This window comes from Carica papaya, chromosome 3 (assembly GCF_054855325.1).
Source record: "Carica papaya isolate Zhongbai chromosome 3, ASM5485532v1, whole genome shotgun sequence".
Taxonomy (NCBI): Eukaryota; Viridiplantae; Streptophyta; class Magnoliopsida; order Brassicales; family Caricaceae; genus Carica; species Carica papaya.
In genome coordinates, this window is record NC_142311.1 from 20,970,602 (window position 1) to 20,983,372 (window position 12,771).

The following is a 12,771-nucleotide window of genomic DNA, read 5'->3' on the forward strand; positions in this document are numbered from 1 at the left end:
AATTCCAATAGCTTTCCCAGCACAACTGAACTATGACATAAAAAGAATTTAAGTAGATTATGGTGTTGCGGGTTTTTTTGTTGGAGAAAAAAGCAGATATTGTATTAAAATGCCTGCTACAGGTAACAAGAGGAAAAATCTAGACCTTGTTAGTGCCACTGTTAAATAGTGGATTTCATATTTGAACCCATAAAATATTAGTATTGAGATGTCAGTCTTGGTTAGAAAGGAGGAATTTCCCAACATACCAAGAATTTTGACTATGGTAACAAGAAGTTTACAATGAGGGAAAATCTCTAAAAAAATAGCTATTTGAGTTCTTCATTTCTAAATCACCTACAAAGCCAACCACGACCTCTAAGGAATGCAGTGAAATATGCATGATGTAAGACAAACTAAGAATAATTTGTCCACTTAGTAATTTGGAGATAAAAGCCTAGACACTATACATTGGGTTTCTTACACATCACATATGAAAAAACTCCAGTATAAAAATTACAGGTCACAACTGAAAAATTCAACAACTCGCAGGGCATCTTACTGAACAATTGAAGTCTATCTCAAAAAGTGAAACTACAAAAATAGATATTTATAATTCTTCTAGGTAATTTTAGTAAAGAGGATTAACTACAAATAGTGATACAAATAGAATAAGGAAATATTACTACTAATGTAAATAGAAAAACTAACAGTAATAAAAACAAAATCATAAAGTTACTTAAACTATAAGCAGACTCCTAAATAGTATTGTAATTATATATTTAATAGTATTATGATTTCTAATCTATTTAGAAAATCTAGAGCTAATGCATCATGCATTGATGCAAGTTCCTAATAATAAAGTATGCAAGAAATTTGATTATGCTTGGTATAATGGGGTAGAGCAATGGATGATAAGGCTCCTTAGCCTAATCCTAACCCAACTGGGAGAGAGATTTTTTTCTGAGCAAGACACCACTTACCCTGGGATCTGTAGTCCCCTACAGAGACTAAAATGCTCCTCTCGAATTTTTTCCACATCCATCTCTTGACAGGAATACCATAATTACCACTATACTGCCCCCGTTGCTGCTGCAACCACTGTCTATCTCATTATCATGACCACCATCACCACTAGTGTCACTATTCCACAGCCTCCACCACATTATCACCACAATTACCATCACTACCACTGCTGTTGCTACCCTTGTTGCTGCTACACCAATCACCACCTCAACAGTCGCTCTTGCTGCTGACTCCCACAACTGCTAAACTCTGTTCTCACAGTCCTCACTGCCACCACCACTTCTATTATAACCTTTGCCACCATTATCTAAACTGCTGCCACCACAATCAATATAGCTGTCACCATCACTGACACCATCACCCCATCCAACCACGGCTATCACCAGTACCAACATTAAACCTTTGCCAGCATCAATATCGCCACCTCCACTGCCCACCTACTCATGTTACCATTAGTGTCATTTGTCGCCACCAACACCATTGGTACTATTGTTGTGACAGCAACCATCATTGTGCCCCCAACAAACATAAATGTCACTACCTCTACCACCATATTCACCATCACTGTCACCAATATTACCAACTTCACCATGGTTGTTTTCCCACTGTTGCAACCACTGTTACCAGTGCCACTACAACTATGTTGAACTATATTATTGATGTGAATTAAGAAAACAATATTATCGTCTGTTGTGCTATACTATTTATTTCCTTACTCAATAATCTCAAATATGCGGTCAGGTAAGAATCTTACCTCTTAATAGATTACCATATCCTACCCAACTACCTTAACATACCTTACCACACCTTACCTAATTCTCTATCCTACCCAAGTGTCAAACTTAGCCAAATCTGATCTTCTGAATGTCAATCCCCAATTATCATTGTAAATCATTGAGTCCAAAACTTTATAAAGGAGCTTATTACATCCAATTAAATTGAGAAATACATCAAATTGCTTCTACAAAATGACTTAGCTAATTCCTTAGAGAGGCTAGCATAAATAGATTAGTCAAGATTATATCTAATGAAGGACACACTTCCACAATTACAACGCCAATAAAGGCGCGAATAGAGAGCACCCTCTTAGTAAATGTCTTTTTCCAAAAGGCCTTTTAGCAAAATGATAAGGTAGAGAATAAAAGAGACTAGGACGAGAAGATAGAAAAGAGAAAGGTGAGGGAATAGGTAATGGGAAGTTAATTGCACCCATAAAAGGTAAGGCAAAGATAGGGACCTAAATCATGCATATGAACATCTTCTGAATATTAAAATAATACCTTCACTGTTTCATCATTTGAATAGGCCTCTGCCACATCACACAACTTGCCAGTGATATATGAAGCAGAATATTTTCCATCAGCAGTTCCATATTCTCCCAAAACCCAACAAATAACCTGTAATCAGGACATGTAATCACTATTAATAAGCGTAGACACATCCACTTGAAAGAGAATATCTGAAAGAATGGAAATACTAGAAAGTGAAGATACTTGAAGAAATACAGATGGAAGCTTTGGCTCCCCAATAATACCCAAGTACGACTCAACCTGCACCAAGAAAATTAATTCCGTTTCAAGGACAGTGAATGCTGAACAAGAAAAACAAGTACAACCATAACTCTTTTTCAAAGAAAAATATAAGATATATAAGAAAGAACCAACAGAATGCCGCCTGCATACAAAAGTTCTTTTTTTAATAAAAAGTATGAATATATTCACAAAGCACCAAGGGGGTGCAGCCCATGTACAAAAGTATTTACATATTGGTGAGGCAATCAATAATATATCCAAGATCTTCTACCCTATAAAAATCATGCCCTACTAATAAAGAACCAAAAAGAGGGAACCATCTATCTATAATCTTAGTCATGTCACTTTCCATCCCCATCAAAAGCTCTCCTATTTCTTTCCTTCCAAATAATCCACAAAACAGTCAAAGGATTATTAATTAACTTTTTATTCTTTTTACCAATCCCAACCCAGGCCCACATCTCCTCCTTGATCATACCCGCCTTTACCCAGCTCACCCCCAACAGGCTAAATATCATAAACCATAAGTCCTGGACAGCTGGGCAGTGGAGAAGAAGATGACTGCAGGTTTCAGCCTCCCTTTTACACATATAACATCTATTCACCATTACCTTAATAAAGAAGATGACTGCATACAAAAGCTATACAAACCCTTAATACGAAAAAAAAACGGTTAAAAGCAAGTACACCTAGAATTCTAAAATGAGATGGTTAAATTCTTTCATTATCTAATTGCATTTTCTTTAGTCTAAATCACATACTTTCTAAATTTTTACTTCTTTCAAGAAAAGCTAAATGTTTTCCTGAAAACTGTAAATATTCTTGCACCTTCTGTAAGTTCCTTGACTAAAATGGAACTGGGTAAATTTACAATTTTGAGATACTATGTTGAAATCTGAGTAGTTTTCTACCTTATGAATATTCCTCAATAATATTTCTGATAGCCTCGGGGAAATCTGAATGCTAACACTTCTAGCAAATCGACATATCCATAAACTATGAGATCTTGTAGTATTTTATAAAAATTTTATCTTAAATGAGTTAGATCCCAGTTAAATCATAGGCAAATCATATTCCCCTAAAACCAATATTATGTACAAGAAAATATATATTTCTCAAAAACCAAAATAAAATTTGCTCCATTAAGACTTAATCTATTACAAAGAAATAGACATCAACATAATTCTGGATTGTAAAATATGCACAATCAGCAAAAATATCATACAGCAGATGATCTTAGTTGACTATCTGCAGTATCATCATCTTCTCCAAATCCTTCAGCAATCAATCGCATCAAGTTATGTGCCACCTTAGCATTCACCAGATCTCCTGCATGCTCAAAGACTTTGTTCATGGTCTGCACAAGAAGCATATTAGCGATCAATCAAGCTTCAGAATTTTGATGAACAACATAAAAATATCATTGCAGAGAAACTTAACGTATAAAAAGATCACTTTCATCACCTGAATAAACCATTGATTACTAGGTGCAAATTGCTCGGCCAGTTCCACACACCGAGATGCAATTTCAGTTTTGTAATGATTGTCACTAATGCTAATCATGTAATCAATCATGCGATCAACAATCACTTCCACATTGGAGAATTTGGTCATTTTATAGAGTAACTCAAACGTTTTTCTCTTCAGTGTATCATCTGGATCCTGTATGAAACAAATGCAGTTTCAAAGATTATCAAGGAGAAGACAATTGATGAAATGCATATATGGTAACAACGTTGTATACAACTCAACTGTTTAAACACAAAGAGGCAATCTTTTCCTTTTCCTTTTTGGTATGCTAACTAATATCCATTGAAAATCAAAAGACATTTTCCCGTAGAATTCTCTGAGAATGTAAACCAATCTCACCTCCAAGCAATCAATCACAGCCAGCTGGTGTTGTTCAGCAATCTCTGGGCTTATCTTTATCAGCCTACCAAGGCCATCAATGCCCATGTATTGCAAATTGTGACTGTCACTCTGCCAAAAAGCCCAGTGCTTCGAAGTGAGTTATTAAAAAAAAAAACCGCTCCAATATTAAGTTGAATAAACAAGCACAAAATGCAGGAGGCAAACCTTCAAAAATCTAGATATCACATCAGCAGCAGCTTCTAATAACTTCGTATTGGGGTGTATGGAAGAAACGCAGCAAATGCACTCATAAAGAATGGCATTTCCTATATTGCTTGCTGAATCGCACTTTCTGAATATGTCTCCCACAATAGTATACATACTTTCACTAGCTTGCTTGTCACCAGTTCCCAACAGCGCCAGAATTTTCAACAACTTGATCTGAATAATTAAATTAGTGATTTTTACATGAATCACATCCCATTGAAAGAAAGGTCACATCCATGTTCTTTTAGCCCTTGAATGATAAGGAAGGAAGGAAATCAAATTACACAAACATACCTGGATGAATGGGGCCGGCATCTGATGATAATCATAAGTCTTGGGCAACCTGCGCTCAGCAACTTGCTTGAGAATGCTTACAAAGCTGATGACCAAATCCTTGTAAAAGTTAACGTCTACAGTGATAAGATCGAAGAGTGGGCAGAGAGTGGCACCCATAACGCCAGGATCATTGTCGCAGAGCCTCTTGCGAAAATTGGAAACCAAATGGGAGACAGAGGAGGGCGACTTCTGGTAGAACCGGTGGAGGGCCATTATAGCCTTCTTTCTGACGGCCTCCTTTTGATGGCCAAGCAGCTCGACCACTTGAGGCAGAACCGCGGGAATCGTCTCCTCGTTGATGAGCTTACAGACGGCATTAAGCGCAGCACAGACCACCAAGTAATTGTCTGACTTTAGATCCTTCTGGATGGTGTTCACGATGAGGATGATAAGGTCGTGATCGTCGTTCAAGAATAGAGTAACAGCCAGATACCCCGTCCGCTTGAGTACGAGGCTATCATCGTGGGTCATCTTCACGGCATGGATGTAGCCAAAGGAAGCATCGTGGCCCAGCATTTCCACGTACACCAATCGGATGATATACTCCTTCATCTTCCTCTTCGGGATGTTGGGCTCACCGATTCGCCGTTTCAGGGTCTCGATCTCATGAACAACGATGCGATCTTCCTCCGCCTTAGATCGTGCCTCTCCGATGGACTTCACCAGATCCAGAAACTCCTTGGATTGCCCGAACCCTCCCTGGGAGCCCATTGCTAGCTCCCTCCCTATCGTCTTCAATTGCTCCAGCTTTTCTTCTCTAGCTAAAATTCCTATCTATCTCTGTGTGTGTCGTCGTATATCAATCAAAAAGCGGGATCAGACACAACGCATTTCTGATCCAGAGAAAGTAAATCGGAGGTCGTATTCTAGGGTTTTCAGTGAGTGGAAGTAATTCGTGTAAACTGAATGTAGTTACTTTGCAGAATAGAGGAGATTAAGGAGATAGAGATCTGGAAAAATCTGAAAAACGTGAAAAATGTAAATGAGAAACAGAGACGAAGGTAGAGTAACAGAAAACAGAGTGCAGAACACGCACGTCGCTTTGGTAGAAGGAAGCGATTTACTGAGCGCGGGTGAGAAGTGAAAATCAATTCACAGGCAAATAATGAAGATGAGTTCTCCGAATAGTCATTTTTTCAATTAACAGAAACAGGAGAGTGACGTGGATTTTTTGAATATATATATGTATAAATGAAGATGGTAAAATAAGCAAGGTAAAATGAGTATTTTACGGTATAATTAACAGAAAATATATTTTATATCAAATGTATTCTATCATATTTTTATATAATTCTAATATGGAAGTATGTTTTTTGTTTTGGGGTAAAATAGACTACAAACTTATGATAGTGTTTTATAACTCGTCCAAGAAAAAGTAATATTTTCATGTGTAGCACTTATAGAATATTCAAATTTATATACAAGTTATATGATTCATGTTTAATTGTGGCAAAATACTCTAATTTATAAATAAATAGTATAAGTTATAATTTCTTCCTAATGGAAAAGGAAGAAAGAGTAAGAGGAAATCAACTATTATTTTTCGTAGATTTTTGTTTTGTTGGAACAAAATCTTTTGCTTCCTAAATATAAAGAAAAAACCATCATGTTTTACACCTATAAATAAAATAATAAAAAGTTATTATAATATTTTAATTTTTTTACTTTATAATACAAGATGATTTGTAAGAAATTATGGATATTATTTCAACAAGATTAATAGTTAAAAAAAATTTATTAAAAAGGTATTCTTATTCTATTTTCAATTTAAAATGATAAAAAGTAGAACTTTAGAAATAAATACCATAGTAAAACATCCCATCATTAAGGTTATGTTTAGGTCAACATTAGCATAAAAATAAAAAAAGAATTATGATACATTATTTAAATAGCTAAAAATTAAAAAAATAAATAAAATAAAAAAATTATATAATATTTTGTTTGGCTTAAAGAGAAAAAAAATTATTAGTTACAAGAAATAGTAAATAATATTCTTCATTAATAAAATAACTCATCTTTTCCTCAATTTTAAGAAATAAAATTTGAAATGTAAAAAAAAAAAAAAAGAAAAAATGGTCGTCATCCTTCCACTTCTTTTATTAATTTGTATGATTTTATTAATTAGTATGATTTATCCAAAGAAAGGAATGAGATTAAAGCATTCCTTCCTTATCTTTCCTTTCCCCCAATTTTTGTTATTCTAAAGTCATGTAAAGGATCACCAAAATCTCATACTATCTTTTTGCTTCCTTCACCTTCCTTCTATTTAAGCAAAATATTAAAGTTATTGTTTAACTTGTCTTCCATTTTTTTACTTAGTGTCGCAGCCCACTCCCTCTTCTTTTAAAGTGTGTCCGGAGCACACTTATACTTTTTACTTAATTAAATAATAAAAATTAACTTTCATTAATATACAGAGTATACAGAAGCATTACATTCATTGAATAATATACATCATCTATAAAACAATACAATAGTCTAAAATTTTTCTTTTCTTATAATATAAAAGTATACATTGGTAACCTAATCTCTAACTTCTCAACTTCTCCTTCGTATCATATACTATTCTACATGGGAATCCTCACTATCTAAAAATGATGGGGGAGTGAGATATACTATCTCAATAAATAGATATTATGACAATATAATTAATAAATGCAATATATATAACTTTCAAACACATCAAAACATATATATCTAACATACTTTTCTTGAAAACATGTTCACTTTTACTAAAAACATATGCATAGTCAAAAACTGAAATCAGAATCACGATTCAGAAAATACTCTGTTGTATTGTACAATGTGATACACTCTCACATGTACCAGCTCACTCAGTAGGTATAGTGCGTCACATTGTATAACAAGCCACATGTTTTAGAATTAGAAAGCAGATGCACTTTTGTGACATCCCAGGTGCCAGTTAAGGTAAATAAGTATTAGATATAGATTCAGAATAACGAGTGCATGATGATATTTATGCAGCGGAATCAAAGCTTAACAAATCTCTTACAAATATATATATATAATGTTCCAAATACATATATTATTGAGGCCAGAAGTGGTAACAAAATACAAAATATAATGGTCACTTCTTTCACTATGCTACTAGAATTCATCAGAGTACGGAAACAGTTATGTACTCAGACTTATAGATCCACGGGATCCTCATAAACTTCTAATGGTAGGTCTGTCTACGGTTCCTCATTTTCTTCCTCATCCGGAGGGGGAGGGAGGGGGAGAAGATGGAAAGAATGAGTTCCATATGCTCAGTAAGGAAAACAGCATTAAATTAACATCGTAAGATTTTAAGAATTTATTATTTTATCTCACCGTTTAGCTTCCTTGTTTACCTAACTCATTATTAGAAAAAAAAATTATTTATTTAAATATCAAAATAGTACGTTAGCACAGAAAATTAAATATACATATATTATGCCAAAAAATAGAAAAAATCAAATAAATCATAAAATGCACAAATATTTCATGTCATGTTTTGCGAAATCGTTACAAACTTTCATCTCTAATAGTAGATACAGATTTAAAACTGCCCAAGTGGAATGACCAGATCAGATACAGATACAATAATTTGTTGAGGCCTACTTCTGGCATGACTATACCAACTATAGCGATCTTAACAGATATTTATAGTCACAACATTACTTAACCACGAGTGACCCCTACAGATAGTGCGATACCACTCTCGTTAGAGGGCACACCGTCATCTACTAGGAGCAGTCTTCTTATATCTTTTCAGACCAGATAAGGGAAGGAAAAATAGATACCCCGAAGGACAAGGGGAACAGATACCCCGCAGAGATAGAAAGCCTAACGAGATACTTGATACAATATGCATGGCAATACAAATATATTTCAGACCATACAGGCTTCATTTCACTTTTTTTTTCTTTTTACTTTTGTTATTACAGACTACATATTATATATATTATATGCAAATTCATCAAGTGTCAGTAATTTACATAGTATACTTGCAAATTAGAATAATTCAACTCATTTGATTACAGAGGCATGTAAAACAGACAAAATAATAATCATATTAAATTTGTTTATCTAAAAATACTCTTTAAGACATCAAAAGTAATATTAGATTCTTTACTGAAACATTGATGTTTTCTTTTTTACTGTTTTTCTTTCTTTCTCTTCTTCTCTCATTAATTTATTATCTCTCTCTTTTTTCTCTAAACCTTTGAGAAATGGAAGAAATGGAAGTGTGGAGAGGAAGGGATGGGGAAGGAAAATTTATAGAATTTCGAAACCATTGGATTCGCGCCAAGTGGTGAAATTCGATGAAGAGAGAGGAGAAAATATTCTTGGCACGAAAAATGAGGGAGAAAAATTTCCTCCACGGGCAAACTGCTTTCTCGCAGGATTTTCCCCGCGGGCAAGTTTTTCCTTTTCTGCTGTTTTTCGATATTTTTCTAAAGTTTTCCTTTGAAATAAAATAAAATAAAATATTTAAAAAATAATAAAATGAAAATAAATTTAATAAAATAAATAAAAATAAAAATAGATCAAAATCACGAATCTCAAAATTTTAAACAATGTAAATCAATTTAAGTTTAAAGCGGCTAAAGGCCCAAATAAATATAGTTTCCAAAGCATTTTAGTATAGTTATAGGCGAGGTGTTACAACTTCGCTACATTGTACAATGAGCTCCATTTCATCACCGTTATGGAGGGTCATTCACATCTTCCTACTACCATACATGCATAGGGGCACACTTAACACTTAACACTTCTTCACATACCCAAAAACAGAACAGTTATGTATGGGTTCACACTTATCACTTTCTCATTACACTTGAAAATGGAACAGTTATGTAGGGGCACACTAAAACCTAGCATTATGCAGGTGCTTTTGGAATGGCTCATCTTGATAACGATTGATGCAAACTCATAAAAATAATTTTCAAAAACATATGAAAAAATAACACTTAAAACATAATAGCACTTTCACAAACACTTACTATTTATATACGAAAATACGTATAAGATACTGAAACATACTTGAAAACTACATAGGTCATGTAATCACAATATCCACTTACCTCGAGTTCGATGCAATCAATTTAAGCTTTCTCTATTATGGCAGAGCCCCCTCTTATATTTTCTTCAGTTTCTCTAGTCACTCCATCAGAGTCTTCCTTAAAAATACTTCAATTTTCTCTTTTCACTCGAGCATAATCTTCTTTTATATTTTCATCAATTTCCTTATAGGACATGCTGTTTTAACTTTGGTAAAGTCTCAGCTTAATTTGTAAGCTTTTTCTCTCGAAAGTCTGACAACGTTCTAGGATGTTTTTAAGCACTATCTTAAGCTCGTGGGTTCTCCCTTAGTTGGTTGTGAGTTTTCACTCTCCTTTTATTTTCTTTCTTTATTTTTTTCCTTTTCTTCTTCCTTCCTCTCTTTTCTTCTCATAATTTGGGTAAAGTTTTCTCAAGGAAAAACTCCCAAATTCCATTAATTTTCCTCACTTTTATTGGGTTCTTCCCTTTTCCTCTTTTCTTTCTCTCTCTTATTTCTCTCTCTAACCTTATTTTTTCTCAACTCCACAATGTTTTTCCCTTCTTCCCATATCCCTATTAATAGGGAGGGACGTCCATATAAGTTGATAAGTATGGGAGATATAGTAAAATATGATCGGCCACTTAAACCTCCTCAACCTTAATCCTTATCCTTATTTTTTTATTTCCTTAGCCTTTAAGTAATTTTAGAATATTCTAATCTTATCCACACTCTTTCCACATCTTATCCATATTTCAGGAGCTTTTATACCAAATTTGGGCTCTATTTGATATGTTTTAGGCCGCCTTAGGCCCACTTAAACCCATAAGGCTCAAAACTGCACTCTATGCATATGCCTTCACTTAAAATAACCATAACTTGCTTGATTCTTATGAGTTTTTGGCCCATTTTATCTTCACTTGCTCGGCCTAGTTTTAGCTACTTATTAATCTAATTTGGGCTCAAAACAACTAAATTTAACCCATCTAAAATCAACCTAAGTCTTAAAAGGTCCAAACCACACTCAAAGTTAGGCCCATGCCCAAATGCTTACTTCAAAACTCTATAACTTACTCAATTCTTAATCTTTTTGGGTGAACTTATACTTCACATGCTCTTCAAGTAGGCAATTATCACATGGTTTTGGTTTGGAGTTCATCTGAATCCATTTGGCCCACTTATGGCCTAAATAATCCTAAAAGCGCAAAATTGTCTTCCAAGTGCATGCTTTATTGGGTTTGGCTTCATTTCTCTCAAAGTTTCTTCTAAGGACATTTTTTTTCACACTTTTTTTCTTTAATATCGTTTTTCACACACTCAGCCAAATATAAGTCTTAAATTTTCAAGTACTTTAGTCTCGAGATACAAATTAATATAAAACAGTAAAAAAGAGCTCCTTTAGGGATTTTTTCTCTTAGTTGAGAGATTTTCCCCTAATTCTTCATTTAATTATTTTTTTTAATTTTTAAAAGCATTTTACTTACCTTTTATAGGTCTTTCTAGCCTCGAGAAGCATTCTCGAGTCTAAAAACTCAACTTTTCCTTGTGAGGAAAAAACTCATCTTTTAAGGGATTCTAGTTATCCGAATCTCATAATTTTCACTCCGATTGTCTTAAAACTTAGTCTTCAACCTTATTAAATATCTCTACATACATATACATGCTTAAATAGCCATACAAAATATGAAAAATATGTCTAGAGAAAATTTGAGTCATTACACCTCTCCTGGGCTGTTGGGCTACTCAGGCAGCCCAATTATTGGCTCTTCATGCTCAAGGCTTGCTACCTGCATTATCAGGCTAGGTTATGGGCCGTTGTTACTTTAGGCCACATAGTTTAGGGACCTTGGCATGCGGGTCAGATAACCCACATGTGTGAGGGCCTAACATACTCGTGTTCACATCCTGTTTGGCCTACACATGAACAAGTTTGCGCACAATTACCTCTTGCGTATAGGCTGGTCCCTTTTGCCACATGGGCTTATCTATCGGGGCTCTTTCATGGGTCGAGAGCCATGTGGACCGAAAGACTATGGACCTTCCTCTATAGGCTCCAAAATAACCCCAAAAGCCCATTTTTCATCTGCTCCTTCAACCACTCGGGCTGTTTGTTTTTTAGGCCCATATGGCCAACCTTATTGGATAGCATCAAGGATCCATCTCACTCAATTCAAACTCTTTTGATCCAAATCTTTATGTCTAGATGGGTCATGATTTATTTCTTACTTTGGGCTTCATTTTATTACTTGAGGCCTTTTCCAAATTTTGTCTTTAGGTTGGCACAAACTTTGATTGTTGTTAACTGGATAAATTTCAAGCCTTTCTATGGTCATGTCACCAAACAATCTGCAATATTGCTTCATACATCAGGATACTCTTGTTTGAAGAGGCAATTCTTAGTTCTTATCAGAATATTCTTCCTAGTGACTTACTCTATGAACTCTTCATATAATTTCTTAATTTTCAACTGATATTCATAGACTTCCTTCCTTTATAACAATGTTAGGATATGGGTGAATCCCTTCATGGTTATGGCGTAGTGATTTTTTCTACCATTATGATTGACGTTCTTATCATACTGCCATAATTTACCAAGTAGTAAGTATCCAACTTGTATAGGGACAACGTCACATAGTATCTCGTCTTTATATTTGCCAATAGAGAATGACACTCGAAGTTGTTTGGTAACACTAATCTCCTTATTGTTGTCTAGCTAGTATAACTTATTGGGGCTAAGATGCGATATGCATGTTA

General features: G+C 34.5%; 1 protein-coding gene across 1 annotated transcript in view; it reads right to left on the minus strand.

Annotated features, from left to right (window-relative positions):
• LOC110818494 (Adaptin family protein) overlaps positions 1-6,133 on the minus strand; it is a 30,936-nt gene extending 24,803 nt beyond the window's left edge. Inside the window, exons 1-8 of the mRNA XM_088216255.1 lie at positions 6,028-6,133; positions 4,950-5,951; positions 4,614-4,829; positions 4,407-4,517; positions 4,002-4,199; positions 3,763-3,894; positions 2,499-2,555; positions 2,286-2,402 (exon numbers count right to left, since the gene is read on the minus strand). Coding sequence (XP_088072381.1) covers positions 2,286-2,402; positions 2,499-2,555; positions 3,763-3,894; positions 4,002-4,199; positions 4,407-4,517; positions 4,614-4,829; positions 4,950-5,702 — 1,584 coding nt within the window. The 5' untranslated portion in view covers positions 5,703-5,951; positions 6,028-6,133. The remainder of the gene's footprint in view (positions 1-2,285; positions 2,403-2,498; positions 2,556-3,762; positions 3,895-4,001; positions 4,200-4,406; positions 4,518-4,613; positions 4,830-4,949; positions 5,952-6,027) is intronic.
• Between the last annotated feature and the right edge of the window lie 6,638 nt (positions 6,134-12,771).